At 36.3% G+C, this 16,430-nt stretch overlaps 1 protein-coding gene across 1 annotated transcript in view; it reads right to left on the bottom strand.

Moving 5' to 3' along the window:
* Positions 1–2,904: 2,904 nt before the first annotated feature.
* The window catches only part of LOC110022215 (BEACH domain-containing protein B), a 196,248-nt gene continuing 182,722 nt past the window's right edge, over positions 2,905–16,430 (bottom strand). The window contains 13 exon segments of the mRNA XM_020721041.1: positions 2,905–3,387; positions 4,727–5,459; positions 10,917–11,148; positions 11,587–11,958; positions 12,044–12,169; positions 13,108–13,314; positions 13,408–13,501; positions 13,591–13,637; positions 13,741–14,193; positions 14,299–14,634; positions 14,708–15,166; positions 15,267–15,488; positions 16,076–16,289. Coding sequence (XP_020576700.1) covers positions 4,831–5,459; positions 10,917–11,148; positions 11,587–11,958; positions 12,044–12,169; positions 13,108–13,314; positions 13,408–13,501; positions 13,591–13,637; positions 13,741–14,193; positions 14,299–14,634; positions 14,708–15,166; positions 15,267–15,488; positions 16,076–16,289 — 3,391 coding nt within the window. The 3' untranslated portion in view covers positions 2,905–3,387; positions 4,727–4,830.

The raw sequence follows: 16,430 nt of genomic DNA, 5'->3' as shown, positions 1-16,430 counted from the left end.
TTGTTAGGATTTCAATTTTTTTATATACACACCGTCTTTCCCATGCATCAAAGGTGTATTCCAATTTTTAAAAGTTAGAATGGAGAGTTATTTACGTGCGTCATTCTGCGTGCCTGTTCCCTGAATAATCTTTCAATAACTCAATTATTGAGGGTATTAACCTCAATAAAATCTCAATAATCTCCAAGCACACCACCTTTCCCATGCATCAAAGGTGTATTTCAATTTTTAAAAGTTAGAATGGAGAGTTATTTACTTGCGTCATTCTGTGTGCCATTCTGTGTGCCTGTTCCCCGAATAATCTTTCAATAACTCAATTATTGGGGGTATTAACCTCAATAAAATCTCAATAATCTCCAAATAACCTACCAATACCTTCCGCAATTTGCGCTCATATTTTTTGTTGTTATTCTCGGGATTTTGTGAGGTTATTGGGGGTATTAACTCCAATAGCACCGACATAACCCTCTAACCCCCAAATAACCGGAGTAAGCACGCACAACTGCGTGTGTATGACGTACATAAATATTTTTTGTTATAATGATGATATTTTTGATGTGATATAAAAAATTTGGATAGTATAAATGTAAGAAAAATAAATTTTAGATGCATGCATCGTATGTGTGTAAATGTCTGTTATTATTCATGAGTGATTTGATTGTATTAGATTGCATTATTATTATTATTATTATTATTATTATTATTATTATTATTATTATTATTATTATTATTATTATTATTATTATTATTATTATTATTATTATTATTATTATTATTATTATTATTATTATTATTATTGAATTGAGAGTAGAAGCTCAAATTGAATGAAGTAATAAAATAAAGCATGTAGAAAATAACATCTATAAAACCTAATTTTTTGCATAAAACCAAGAGTTTATGGGTGGATTATAATTACCAAATTTAGAGTCATTTATAGAGATAGTTGTCGAGATTGATCTATAAAAAGTAAAATACAATGATTTAGTCCAACTACCAATGCATATCTATAGACTATGTTTGCATTCTATTAAAAAGTCTAGTTTTTAATCACCTTATACTAAGTTGGTATCCATCCCTCCTTAAGGCCAGCAGCGGGCGGTCGGGTGGGTGGGGGGAATTGGCCAACGTAGGGGCCCCGTCTAAGGATGTATTCGAAGACGAGAATGTACTCCAACTGTAACTTGTTTGAAGTGGTAATTGTGTTCCAAGGATTGAGTGATGCTCCCATAGTAGTTCAATCTCATGGGAGTATTTATCATTGATTTCCCTCCTACAACCTTCATGTCACCCCCACTATTGTCTTCTTGCTGCCGCTCCCTTGCCTCCAGTCTTCCCACCTGCAGACTTTTTGCCGACAACCCCTTCAAACTATTTTCTCCTTGCCGCAAGCCCTCCCAACAACTAGCCCTTCCCAACTACTGCCTCCTTGTCGACAGTCCTCCCATATCGTGTTCTTTGTCACCAAACCACCCCAACCACCTTTCTTTTCCCAACCACAACCCCTAACAGCAGCCTTCCATCCAACTTTGAACCAAGCCCTAGTTGGGTGTTTGTGTGCTAGATTTCCTTTTAGTTGCAATTTTATAACCACTAATTTGCTACTTGTAATAATATTTTTTTTTTTCATTATAATTTGGGTTAACTCCAGTAACAATCTTAGTTGGCACCCTCCATTGATCTTCAAATATAACTTGCACCTCCTAAATTGCAACAAAGTAATAATATTTATTTTTTCATTATAGTTTGAGTTAACTCCAGTAACAATCTTAGTTGGCACCCTCTATTCAGCTTCAAATATAACTTGCACCTCCTAAATTGCAACAATTCATCTAAAGAGATTAGTTCCTTTGCTAGGTGGATTCTTTATTACACCTCTCTCATCCATGCACATATTTTTACTCTATTACCTTATCTTTCGACCAATCCATTAGATCTCCGAGTCAACAACATCAATACTAGTAACTCATGTTGGCTTCTCCCTTTAAGACAGACAATCTAGCTAGTTTTCGCTATTGTATTATGTCAAACTCCTTTTCAACTTTCTCAGCTTTGAACCATCTCCCCTATGCTACAATCATCTCCGTCAGATGATGGCCAAATAATTTCTCAAATCTATTTTTAAATTTCATTACTTTGAGCCACATCCTCAAGGAGGGACAGTTTACCTTGACATAAAGACTGAAAAACCATCTTATTATTTTAGGGTTTATTTTCCTGGCAAGAGCTGTCAAAGGTTAACAATTCATTTCAAAATTATACTGCAGTTATTAATAATATTTTAAATTGGAGAATCTACATCACAAATTTCATTATTCCATATTAACCATACACATATTCTGTTATACTTGACTAACATATCAATTTCTTTGTCATATATAAATTTACCCCAAGTTTCGCACTTCAAGTCAAGATGCTTTCACCTCTGATGTTTTAAGATTTATTATTTTACTTTAGGCATCTGAAGTAGTATTTAATGTTATGTATGGCTTGATGGTTGAGAAGAGGGGCACCCCAACACACACAGATGCTTCCTGAACCAATTCACATTAGTATAGCTGGGGACCAAGTCTTCAGCACAAAAAAGATCATTTTATGATAAATTTAATGCTTTTGGAGAGTAGAAGTCTACTTGTTGCCCACAATCATATCATAAACCATATTTTCATGTGGCAGCTGTGCTTGGAATGCAATTGTTCCGATAAAATATACATATCATTATTCTATATTAAGCATATAATTAAGCTTACATCACCAACATATGTAAGAACGGCTACAAAATGAAAAGAAAATTGCAAAATACGATGGACAAGCACATCATTTTAAAAAAGATGTCCGTAATAGAATAATGTGCTAGTCCCAAAAATCTCCACAATGTATGATTTTAGCTCTCGTACAAACAAAAGCGACTCATAAAGCCATTTATTACACCTCACAAATTCAAACTGATTTTATGTTTCCTTTAACTGGACAAAGAAAAAGAAAACAGCAGAAGAGAAATCATTCTTCTTCCAGATCTTCAGAAGAATAAGAATATATATATGTTCCAAAACAAGGGGCTGAAGAATACATATACAATCTGCGGGAAAACCTGATGGAGCTAAAGAGGAAAGAATTATACATTTATGCGTGCTAAGGAATAAAAAATGTACAAGTTAACAGAAGAAATTAACTGTACAATTTTTGTATTGGAACCATTTTTTAAACTATCACTGCTTAGAAATCCCATGAAGTGCTATTATAGTCAGTGTTAGCTCTGGTTCCCATCCACTCAGGCACTTATTTAACCATCATGTACATAAGAAGCCAAAAACTTTAATTTTAACTTTGGCCGATTCTCAAGGGGAATGTAAGAACAAGAAGGAGCTGCCCTTCTCCAAGTTTTACCTACTAAAATTGAAGAGATTCATCTGTCATTTTGTTAGGTTAAAACAAGGTTTAAGGAATCGCTTTAAAAAACAGATAACAGAAAATTATATAGAACAGTTAAAATAATATTGCAATATTGTTTTGATTTTGTAACATGAAATTAGGAAATAGTGCATAGTCATTTAGAAAGAAAAGCACAGTTAAGATGAAAGCACATGGTCGACTATAAAGTTGGGGCATCAGAAGCACCGAGAGAAAGCATTGTAGCTGGCTTCAATAAAGTTCCTATGAAATTTACCTTGCAATGCTCATACTGCTTACAATTAATTGATTTTTGGGGCATTTACATACATACCACCCCATGCCTAGGTATTCAAATATCTAACATCTAAATTTTACTTTTTCTCAATTATACCACCCAATCACCATTTTAACTTTAAGAAAGTGAAATGTACATTTTCATGGAAGGTCGCATGTAAGTTAAAATTGAAATTTAAGTGTTGAGATATGTAAACACACAGGAATTGAGTGGTATTTATGTAAATCTTCCTTGATTTTTACATAAGCATCCTTAATTAATGGCATAATGAATTTAAGGGAAATACTTGAGGCTAATTGCATAGTGACAGCCATGCATCCGGAAGCCTAATTGTTCAACAGTGATTTACTTGAGTCAAGGCAACACAAAGGGTAATAAAAGCGAAGAAATAAATTTTTGAAAAAGAAGCTGTCAGATAAAAAGGCAAATTTTAGAAGAATGCAACTGGATGATTGGCGGCATTCCATACATCACTTCAAATCATAACAAACTTCCATTCGATTAGGCAGCCTGAAAAATCTCTCACGTTACCACCCTCAAAGATGAAATCTAGATATTGAGATTTTTCCAGCTCCTATACTCAATATGATATAATTTATTTCTTAGAAAATTGTATGTTTTGAATAACTACATGGCCGCTTGTGGAGATTTGAATGATAAACTACGAGTTTGAAAATTTTTAAATTTTAAAAGTCTAGTAATGATATCAATAATACAGTCAGGCACATGGAAAGCTCAATATATGTACTGAAAATAGCAGCAACAAAATTTCCCTCATGCTTCTTGACTAATACACTTGGCAGCATAATAGAAAGGAAGGTAGCATGTAATCGCAGAACACAGTTTTAGGAACCCAAATGAAATTATAGTCTCATAATAGCTAAATTTCAGGAACAAGTAAAGGAAACAGTGGAGCCTAATGTTCTCATTCAAAATAAAATACGGAGTATAGGACAGCTAATTGTAAGAACAAGGGCTTTAAATTGTAGGAAGGATTCCTACGTAAAAAGGACTAGGAAAAAAGTGTCATAATTTAAATACCTTGGTTAAGTCCTCAGAACACCATTAACAGAATTTCTCCAACTGCATCTCAGCTAAACCCATCCCATAGCGGAAAATTTTCACTTTCCATTTGGAGGAAGATTTCACCTACGAATCTGAGGGTTGTCTATGGAGTACAAAAGAAGACAACCATCTTTGGTTCCAGCTAAAATGCACTCTTCCGGCGTCACAGTTAACGATGTTATAACTTTACCAACACCTTCAAATCTTCGTAGGATATCAAGAGAATGCATCGAGCGTAGAACGATGCCGTGATCACCCGCACATATGAGGAAGTCACCGCAGACGCTGAGCGTCATGCAGTTCAAACGACCATTTGACTCCGAATATGCGATGTGTTTTCCATTAATAGAATACAGACGGAGACTTAGATCATTATCAGCATAAATCACCATGCGCCCATGTGGCGAAGCAACTAGTTTTGAGATGGAACAGCCCGAAGGATGTTGAATGGATCTCACATATCTTCCCTCCCGTAATGTGTGGAAAATACAAGTTCCATCTTTAGATCCACTAATAACTATATCGAGCTCTGAGCTAATATATAAACATGTAATGATGTCATCATGTCCGCAAAGAATATGAAAAGGGGTCTCAATAAAAATATGGTCTTTTCTTCCCTTCTTTTCTGTCAAACACAATCTATAAGCATGCCAAATCATGACCGTTGTGTCATAGCTTCCAGTAGCAAGAATACATCCATCAGATGTCACTGCAAAATAGGCTAGATTTTTAGACATAGCTTTTGATGTAATCATTAATACAGCCTATATTTCTGAATGAATGATACAAAAAAGTAATAATAAAAAAGAAACGATCAAAATATCATCAATGACGTCTTTCAACTTGCATCTGTCAAAGCTGCAGAGCCCCGTTGAAAAGTTATTTGGATAAAACCACTTATTTACTATCTAAAAGCAGTGAGATCTCATCAATATTAACCATAAAAATCCCTGAAAGAGATACTTAAATCACCAAGCAATTATCAAGCGCAAAGCCCATTTTCAACAAGGCATCCAGCTTACAAAATAAAATGCATGGCCAAGGAAAATGCATTTTGATACCTATATGAATATATAGACGTTTCACAAAACTCACAAGATAAAAGGTTCAAAGAATCACATTTCAATATGTTTTACAAACAAAAATATTTGAGTGTTTTCTATGGTTGTTGGAGCATTTCAACTCTGATTTGAACCATGTCGCTTTAAACGTCAATCAATTTTCATAGAATCGATTGAGCCGATTGCAGAAGGACTCTTTTAGGAAAGCTGAATATGAGATACTGCGTTCTGGTTGTGGTCAACATAAAGCAGACCCAATTCATTCAATGCCGCCTCCTTATCCACCATTGTCATCACAGCCGCTTGAATTCTCTGGTAAAACAGATATATAAACCAATGAAGAGTGTCCAGATGAATCACGGGATCAAAGATCCCATAATCCTAGTCGTGGGAATACTGAGATAGCTCAGAAACAATTGTTTCCACAATCGGAGGTAAGCCGAAATGCAAGATTCCATCCAGATTCAATTTCTGTATGAATTTTTTCCTTTTCGGAATTTTCTTCCTTTTTTTTATATTTCTAATTAGGGTCCTTTCTATTATGAGACTATTTATGTATTTATTTGGCTGTTTTTGGGATACTAGCTATTGTGTTTGTGTTTTGGAGATTTCATTCTCTATTTTATGCTCTTTGGAGTGTTGCATCCTCTTCTTTTTACAAATGGTGTGCCCGTTTCTTGCTTAGGAACATGTGGTAGATCCGCCTCGCTGATTCACCATCCAACCTCTGTTTTCAATCCGGACTGCCGCCGAACTCCACCAATTTGCTATTCAACAACTGATTTCACCCCCTCCCCTTCTACTGTCGACCGCCCCTATCATCCTCCTCATACCATCCCACCACTACCTTTCCAAAAAACCCACTTCCTAAATACCTTTAAAATGCTCTACAACAGTGGCATCTAGTATTAGAGCCTGACAAACGCTTAAATTTTAGGAATTTTTCTTCTTGCTCCCAAACAAAAAAAAATCTACACAACCATTGACCCACAAAAGAAATTCCTCCATTATACTATAACTATCACTACTATAATTCCTAACCCTAACACTGAGTTTTCAAATGCTAACGTTTTCTACCTCCAACAAAAAATCTCCCCTAACACCAACCACAAAAACCCTAATCACACATCAGCTACAAAATCTGATTGGAAGAAATAAAAATAAAGCCATCTAGGAGAAAAACTCATAGATGTCTAGAAATTGTGTTTTGGATATTAACTATCGTGTTTGTGCTTTGGAGATTTTGTTCTCTGTTTTATGCTCTTTGGAGTGTTGCATTCTCTTCTTTTTACAAATGGTGTGCCCATATCTTGCTTAGGAAAATGTGGTAGATCCTCCTCGCTGAGCCACCATTCCACCTCTGTTTTCAATCCGGACAGCCGCCAGACGCCACCAATTTGCTATTCAACAGCTGATTTCACCCCCTATCCCTTCTAAATGCTGTCGACCGCCCTTATCATCCTCCTCATACCATCCCACCAAGCATTAGAGCCTGACAAACGCATAAATTTTAGGGATTTTTCTTCTTTGCTCCCAAACAAAAAAAAAATCTACACAACCCTTGACCCACAAAAGAAATTCCTCCACCATACTATAGCTATCACTACCATAATTCCTAGCCCTAACACTGAGTTTTCAAATGCTAACGTTTCCCACCTCCAACAAAAATTTCCCCAAACACCTACCACAAAAACCCTAAACCTAAACTAACCTATGATTTGCAATCCCACATCAGCTAGAAATCTGATTGGGGGAAAAGAAAATAATGCCATATAGGAGAAAAACTCGTAGATTTCCAAAAAATTACCATAGTTAATATGCAGCAGAAAATCATCAACTACAACAAAGACTTGTCGAAGACAAGGCAATATAGTGAGGTCTCTCATACCCACAACGACGACTCGACATATCGACATGAGGAAGTTAATTCTACCTCCACTGAGTTTTCAAATGCTAACGTTTCCTACCTTAAACAAAATTCCACCCTAACACCTACCACAAAAACCCTAAACCTAGAACAACCTATGATTTGAAATCCAACATTAGCTGGAAACCTGATTAGGAGAAACGAGCAAAGTGCCATTTAGGAGAAACACTCACAAAGATTTCTAGAAATTTACCATAGAGGACATGCAATAAAAATTCCTTCAACTGCAACAAAGACTTGCCAGAGAAGAGACAACATGGTGAGGTCACTCATACCCACAACGACGACTCGACATATCGACATGAGGAAGTTAATTCCTTCCATCACAAAGTATTCAAAGACGAAGAACCAATACCTCGATGATTTGACATTGAATTTTAGAGAAGCCAAAATTTTGACAGTCGCATGGATCTAAATGAATTCAGGTGGCTGCATACAAGAAAATAATTTTTTTAAGTACAAAGATGTTCTCCAAGACCAAAAAGGTAAATTGACAGCCATCGAGCTTAGGAAGAGTATTTCCTTATGGAGCGAGGACCTGAAGAGGGAGAAGAAATAATAAGATCTCATGGTCCAAGATGAAAAAGAAAATGCGGCATAAATATTTTATGCCGCATTAGCGACGAGATATGATCATAAAACTCCACCATTTGTGCCAGAGGCATTCTTCTATGGAGGAAAACACAACCGAATTTGATCAAATCATATTGAAATGTGAGTTGGTGGAACTAGAATAGTACATAATGATACCTGAGTTAACCAAAATAACAATATAGAAATGATTATTATTGTTTAATTCAAATATGAACTTAAAAGTAAAGATACTGGAAATTAGAAATTACAATAAATGACAACACAAATTATGAATTTTGGCTGGCAAACAAAAAACAAGGTAACAGTTTTGCGAATTCTGGAAAACAAGTACGCAATAGATATCAATGTGACAGGACTGTCCGGGATGATGGCAGCAAAGGGGGGAGGGCAGGAAAAGCAGCAGTTGCGAAGGAGAGCTGGAACAGTAATGACATTGGGTATTGAGGGCGGGAAAGGTGGGGGCAGCAAATAGAAAGGCCTGGAACAACAAGGGCAGCGAAAAGGGAGGACAGTAATGGCGATGGCAAAAGTATGGACAGCTGGAACGGAGATGGTGAATGCGGTGGACTGTCGGACAGCCAAAAGAGGGCTATCCTAGGTGAGGACATCGACGATACAGTAGGAAAACAGCAGACGGGCTGTTGTCAGAGAGGCCTGCAACGGCGAGGAATGTGTGGCAGTGAAGCGGGAGAGATGCGGAGTTGGGGAAGGATAAACACTACTTGGAGACCATGATATAGCTGAAGCACCACCTAGAACCATAAGATATAGCCCTCGAAGGGAAGAAGAGATGTCGACGGTTGTCCAGATACAGAACAAACGAAAAACAAACCATACTGTCACAAAAGAAAAATTATAAAAATAGGATAGCTAAGAGTGGGCCCCTCTACTTGAAAGAGGCGGTACTCCAATAGGAAAAAACATATAACTCTCACAAATGCTGGACCAAATTGGTCTGGGCCGTAGATGTGCATCAAATGCCCGTTCCCGCATCAATTGTTTGCTCCCACACCAGCATCTCGCTACCGCGCTCTCTTGTATCCCGTGTCAAAAGAGACGCTTCTACGTTACATAATAGCAAGGTATCTTGAAGAATTGGGGTTATCTATTGATAAAGTGATATAGTGACAATCATATTGGACATTACTGGATGTTCAAACCTTAACCCTGAAGGTGGAGAGATAATACAACATTATCAGGTCCATATCAGCCTTCAAAAAGGATTCACACGTTGGATAGAGCAATAAAAATACACATAGTGGGGCACCCAAGTCGATCCTGGACGAGGATAAACCTATAGGTAGTGGAGAAGAGGTGAAGATTGTCAGTATTACCAAATTTGTTCTTGCCAAGAAGTGCTTCAAGTGCAATATATTTGGGTATATTGCGCCTCATTGCCCACATAAGAGGATGATTTCTTTCACTGAGCAGGAAACAACAAGAAAAGGATAACCCATGTTAAGAGTTGTTAAATATCCTAATTGATAGTTTATCTTCTGGATGGCTACCACTGACAGAGATTCAACTTGCCATAGACCTCAATCCAAGAATTTTTTTCTGCAAAACCAACTCACCTATGGGATGCAATCAATTGAGTATGAGAAGTTGCAAAACATGTTTCACACATGATGGTTAGAGGCTTGGTTCGTTAGAGTACTAGCTCAGATGCAGTTTCAGTTTTAACTATGCCAAAGAAGAATAATTATTTATCTACCATAATAAACTTTGGAATGCCGTGTTTCAAAGTTACCTAGGATGGATATGAGCATAAATTTTATAGTAAAGTTGCCTCAAACTCAACAAGACTGATTTTTCCATGGGTGTTGTAAACCATTTCTCCAAGAAGACATTTCGTTCTTTGCCACAAGATAATGGATGTACCATATATTACAGTCACAGGCTTGTACTTCAAGGAGATAGTTTGCCTTCATGATATGCCCATGAGCATTACTTCATACAGTGATGTTAAATTCCTTAGCCACTCATGGAGGACTTGTAAAATAAATTAGGCACAAAGCTTTAGTTCAGTTCAACAACTCACCCTCAGACATATGGACAGACATAGGTTATGAACCACAACTTCGAAAATCTCCTTAGGCATTTGTCGGAAAGAACATTCGACAATGGGATCCATGTCCCTCCAAAGACGAAGAATAACCCTCTCTTAGCTAAGGAGAATGATGCAGGAGCATCCAACTGAATCATTGGATCACAAATACTGCAATCCTAATCGCTGGAGTACCTCGATTGCAAGTGAGCCAAAACACACGATTCCGTATATTGCTCAAGAACAGGTGGTGGATCCTCCTCGCCGTCCATTCCTCAACAATTCACCGTTTGACCATTGTTTTCAGTTTAGACAGCAGCCGAACTCCACCAATCTGCTGTTCAACAACACCCCTATCCCATTCCAAACGCTGTCGACTGCCCCTATCCTCCTCATACCATCTCACAACTACTTCTCTGCAAAACTTGCTTCCTAAACACCTTCTAGGAGCTCTAAAATGGTGTCAAATAGACACATTATTTTGACATAGTAAAGTTAGTAATCAACAAAGTAAGCAAATTAAATGCAAAAAGAGACCTGCAACACAGCTAACACGATCCTTGTGCTGGCGGATGCTCTGGACAATCTTTCCTTCTTGTATGGATATTACCTGGAAACTGTTTTCCCAATTGCCACATAAAATCAGATAATTTTCATTAAGGTGCTGAATTGCTGCCATGCATTGTAACCCATAGTCGATGCCATTGGCCGATGAAGTACCAATTTTTCGATTAGGATGCGCATCAGAACCAATCCCGAAAAATGGATCCTGATAGAACATAATTAAAATCCTTCTCAGGAAATCTATTAGCACAAAACTTCATATTAACAATAAATATGCAATTATCATTTCTATTTAAAAAAAAAACCTTTCAGTATTTTTGCTTAGAGAGTTAATGAACAAGTACAATACATAATTAATATAAAAGTGCAAAGATAGTTCCATGGTTATTTACATAAGCTATTTTAGTTCCATAATTTATAAGTGTCCCCGACTCTTTTAATAGGGTCTAAAAAAATCTTCATTTGTGAACTATTCCAACCCATATAAATAGACTTTTGGGGACAAAATTGGCACTTTTATGAACTCTAGGACTAAAATGGCCCCTTGCAAAAAGTCAGGGGACCATTCTGACACTTTTTCTTATTAATGTAATATAAATGTGTGATAAGATGAGGGGTGTAGTAAAGGAGGGCTTGAAAGAACCTGGGATCCAGAAAAAGTGTAGTTTCCCCCACATTTTAACTGCGTTGTCAACCACAATTTCACTGAAAGGATAAGACTCTGGCTTACGACCACAATGTTTGGATCCAGCAGCCCGATAAAAACTATAGCAGATGGGGGATTAGTGGCATTTGAAGTAACAGAGGTCAAAGTTATTGATGAAGGAGCAAAATATAATGGATGAGCGATTGGCATAGGAGGTCCCCTTCTGGGATGTCTTTTGCGAAAAATCTGAATTGGCGTCTGACCAAAGTTGGCTATTTGATCTTCAATTGCTGATCTTTGCAGTGCATCTTCCATGCTCTCCAAATCAACAGCGCCTTCATAGGTCAAGTAATAGAATACATTCGCTGCCTGATTTTAATAAAAAAAAATATAAAAATAAATAAGCTAAGCCTAAAGGCCAAATAAAAGCCATAGAATTTGCATTGAATGATACCTCTACAGCTGGCTTTCCCCTCTGCTTGTAACCAAAAATTAAATCGATCCATAGATGTAAATTAGAACTCACATATTCACTCTCTAGAGCTTCTCGGTTTTTGTAAATAAATTCCTCAGGGGAACCCTGAGACATTTTATTTATTTAAAATCAAGAGGAATTTAGCAAATCTATAAAAGAAATTAAAAAGCACACTAAAGCAATATAAGAGGTTAGAAGAAATAGCATACCAGTTGCCGATTTTATAAAGAAATAAAGGACCGGATTATTTCTAAAATCCTTATTTTGGACTCATAAACTATATGAATTAGAAGCTTTAGAATTCTAGAGGATGTTAATGAAAAAGGAAGCATTGACACACTTCTCAAATATCCTAATAGTAAACTATAGTCATTTTTTTTCTCTTCAATTATTTCAACTTATTTCATTCTTCGAATCATTGCACGATCTAGGAAAAAAATGATATGAACTAGCTAAATTCAGATATTCAAAATAATGAGCTAGATCTCAGAACTTGAATAACTTATAAAGCAGGTTGCTGTTTGGAAAAATTTGCACATTTGGTGCATTGAATTCAATAACAAGTTGCAATGCAAGGATTTATTTAACAGTAAAGAACATTTACATGGATAGAATTTATATTGCATGACCAATGATGCCAGCATATAATAATAAAAATAAAAAAGAGATCCTTCCTGATGATGTCAGCTGTGAATTTGAATTTTTTTGGTACGGAAAATCTCACAAGTGCCTAGAAAAAAGATTTTTTTTTCCTACTTTCATTGCTCGCTTTTATAGGCATATATAAAAAGAAATAAAATAGAGAATAGAAACCATCAAATATGCATTCCTCTAACTTACGAGTTCGACAAAATATTTAAGAGTTAGACTCAAAGAAACAGAAATTCGGAATTCCTCCATGGAAGACTTTCCAAGTCATTCATAGAACACGCAACAGACAGTTAATCATGTTATAGAGTATATTAGATCAACAGTAATGAATTAATGAATCAAAGAAGGTTTTCCTGAAATACCTAAGACAACAATACTGAGAGTTTTCATACCTTGGCCCACGGGGGAAGAACAACATCAACTATAGCTTCACCATCTTGCTTCACACCAAAATGATATGAATTTGAATTAACTAGAAATTCTGGCATGTAGAAGAATTCTGGTATGAGTTCCTTCACATCGCTCGTATTGGAAAGGCAATTACGATAAGTTCCCTCTATGCTATGGAAAAGACGATCTGCATGATCAAATTTTCCACCCTGACCAATAAACATGCTAAAACTAATTAAGCTCAATGACATAACGATAGACAAAACAAGCACAGGGAAGAAGATAAAAATAAGTTGCAACACCTGCAAGTTACGGTGTAATGCGGTAAAAGGCTCCATTCTAAGCAGGTAGAAAAGTACAATTCCCATGCTGGAATAATGTGAACCATAGTAAAAACTGCAAGAATCATTACATATACGTTAGCATATGCAACATTCTTTAAGATACGAAAAAGTGCAGATTCTTAAAAGCATATAAATGACGACCTAGGAATATCTGGGTCAGCAAAGTTACGAAATCTGTCCTCAAAAACCTACATTTAAAAGAAACACGGTTATATGAAAGTATTTGAAAATAGTTTTCTATCTAAAAGAATAAACCGTGAAAATTCAATCCTGAGTTTAGAATGAAAATACCTCAAAACGTTTGGAGTCCAGAGCACCAACTGGTTTTGAGAGATCCCTAAAAGTAGAAGACTTATTGAAATCAAGCTTCTCAGATGAATAATCAGCCAATACCCAGGGAAAAATGGGATACTGGGTCAAATCATTGTAGGATCTCCCAGCAAATGTATTAAGAAGCATCAAATATTCAAAGTTGCTTATTTCTCTTCTTCTCCAACTCTCTCTGAATTTTTCAGCCATTTCAAGTGCCACGCGCCGGTCAACAAGAGAGATTATTCCACTTCTGCCGTTGGAACTTGCTTTTGGAAACAAAAATTCATTCCTCAAAGAAACTACTAAGGTACCGACATGCTTAGCCTCATTGGGTGTCACAAAATTCAAGAAAATTGGAGCAGCTGAATCATTGAAGAAAATCTCTATTGCAGTGTATTGTAATAAATAGCGAGTCCAATGGACAGATTTTATCTGACAGTATCACAACTTACAACTTAAGAAATGAATACACAAAAAAAATAATATACGCTTGAACACAGAGAAAGAAATTGCAAACAGAATTTGAAAGTTATCCACCTTTGAAAAATTCCACCTCCGGTGCAATTTTATTTTATCGGGTTTATTCTGTAGCAAATCACCTGTGGCCAGAACATCAAAGGCATTGTCCTTTCCATAGTTTGATTCAAAACTCATAGATCCCATGCGTTGTTTCTGCTTGTCTGCCCCATTCAGCTGATCAGATTTTGTTGAATCTAAGATGTTTCCGTCGAAAAATTTGTTTAAAACAGAAGAACCACCCGTTCCTTTTACTAAAAACTGACCGGTAAAATGTAAAACTTTTTCCATGACAAATAAACGCCCTACAAGTTTTCTTTTTGGTGAAATAAGAACACAAGATGTCGACAAGTGAACCTGAAAAAAAAGAAGCAAGAGCTGTAAGCATAATCATTTTGAATGTTGACAATATAAATAGACAAATAAATACCTCATCTGACTTGGTCCCTGCAGAGACAGACTGTAAATCTTTCATATCAATGTCGGTATTATTATTGCCATCTTTTACATAATCTGAAACCTGGTCCGAAGAACTATTGAGATCAGGGTCTTTAACAGAATTCAAGTCCACATACTCATCAGGTAGATCGACCGACCTCTCCTCGATTATACCACGCACCCCTTTTAAAAGAAAGTGTTTCATCTGTTCAGGGAAGTTGCTCTGTTTGTCGCTTCCATGTCGTTCGTTGGGTTGATTAGAAGATTTATTTGCTGGAGGATAGCAAAGTTTTTCATCAAATTTGTAATTCCGCTTCAGTTTTAGTCTACGTCGCAAATTATCTTCCGTCTTGTCAAGCTTCCAATGGGTTACATTACTGTTTGGAAAAGGATATGCAGACCAAGGACCTCTCTCGTCAATTAATTCGCGAAACATATGGACCCACTTATCCTGGAAGAAAAAACAAAAATTTCCTAGAAATTAACATTTTGATCAATGCATAAAATGAAAGAAAGGGAGGTAATAGATTCTATTGGTGAGAACTTTTTACAGCGACAATTTGCTGGTCTTCATCATAAGCAAGCTGAAAAGCAGCCTTTCTACTGTCATCTGATGAAACAATCATATTCATAGCAGAGATCAAATCTTCTTCAAAAGTTTTCAGCTGGTTCTGTTCAGCAAGAGAAAACTCGTCTATTTTAGCATGAAGTTCCAACACCTGCTTTATGCGATCAGCTTTCGCAGCCTTTATATATTTTGCTTCATCAGTAGCCTGCACGTGTATCAAATTTTTTAGATATTAAGCTGCTCAACACACAAGCCAAGAAAGAAACAAATCTACTAAAAAGAGAGATAACGGCCTTAAAACCCTCATGTCCCGGGTTTATATGTTTTGCAATGTGTATTCATCAGGAGAAATAAGAATATAATAACAATAAACTTTAATTCCCTTGCAGAGCGGTGAGGTCACATTAAAAAGGAACATATTTAATTTTTTTGAGAAAACAATTAAAATGAAAACCAGACTATTCATAGGGGGCCAAAATGGTCTCAAACTATTTAAAAAGTCAATTTAGTCGCCAGACTAAAAGGGATTAAAATAATTACCAATATCATTAATTGAAAACTAAAACAGTCTAACTGGGTGACCATTTTGGTTCCTATTTAAATAGTCTATGGAACGGATTGGTCTATCAGATAATCCGGGACCATTTTAGCCCCTTGCAAATACTTGGGGCACTATTTTCATCCATTTCTCATTATTTTTGTATAAATTTTTCAGATTAAAATAAATGCCAAGGTCACCCAGCAACACATTCACATATATTGAAAATTTAAACAAAGACAGTATCCTCATACCGCTGCAAGAACTCTTTCTCTTTGAATCAGACTAAGAATAAATCCAGCTTCCTTTGTATTGTTGGTAACTTCGAATGAATCATCCCTGCCCAAAATACTCGTGGCAAGAATCAACTTTCCATGGTTCACTATTTCAAGAATCAAATGAGATATAACATGGAAACGGGCCCCATCATCAAGCATTCCATGCTGTGATCTCACAGCAAGCAGAGACCTATACCATAGATAGCTATCACATTAGAATGCAAAAAGAAAAGAAAGGGCTGATTCAGAAAGATGTCAAATGACGTAGATCATATATTATTAAATTTATCGGGCATTTACACACATGGCACCCAATTCCTATGTATTTACA

Source organism: Phalaenopsis equestris, unplaced genomic scaffold (assembly GCF_001263595.1).
Source record: "Phalaenopsis equestris unplaced genomic scaffold, ASM126359v1 Scaffold000174, whole genome shotgun sequence".
In the NCBI taxonomy this organism is placed as follows: Eukaryota; Viridiplantae; Streptophyta; class Magnoliopsida; order Asparagales; family Orchidaceae; genus Phalaenopsis; species Phalaenopsis equestris.
Note: the sequence above shows the minus strand (reverse complement) of the source record. Positions and strands in the feature narration are given on the sequence as shown.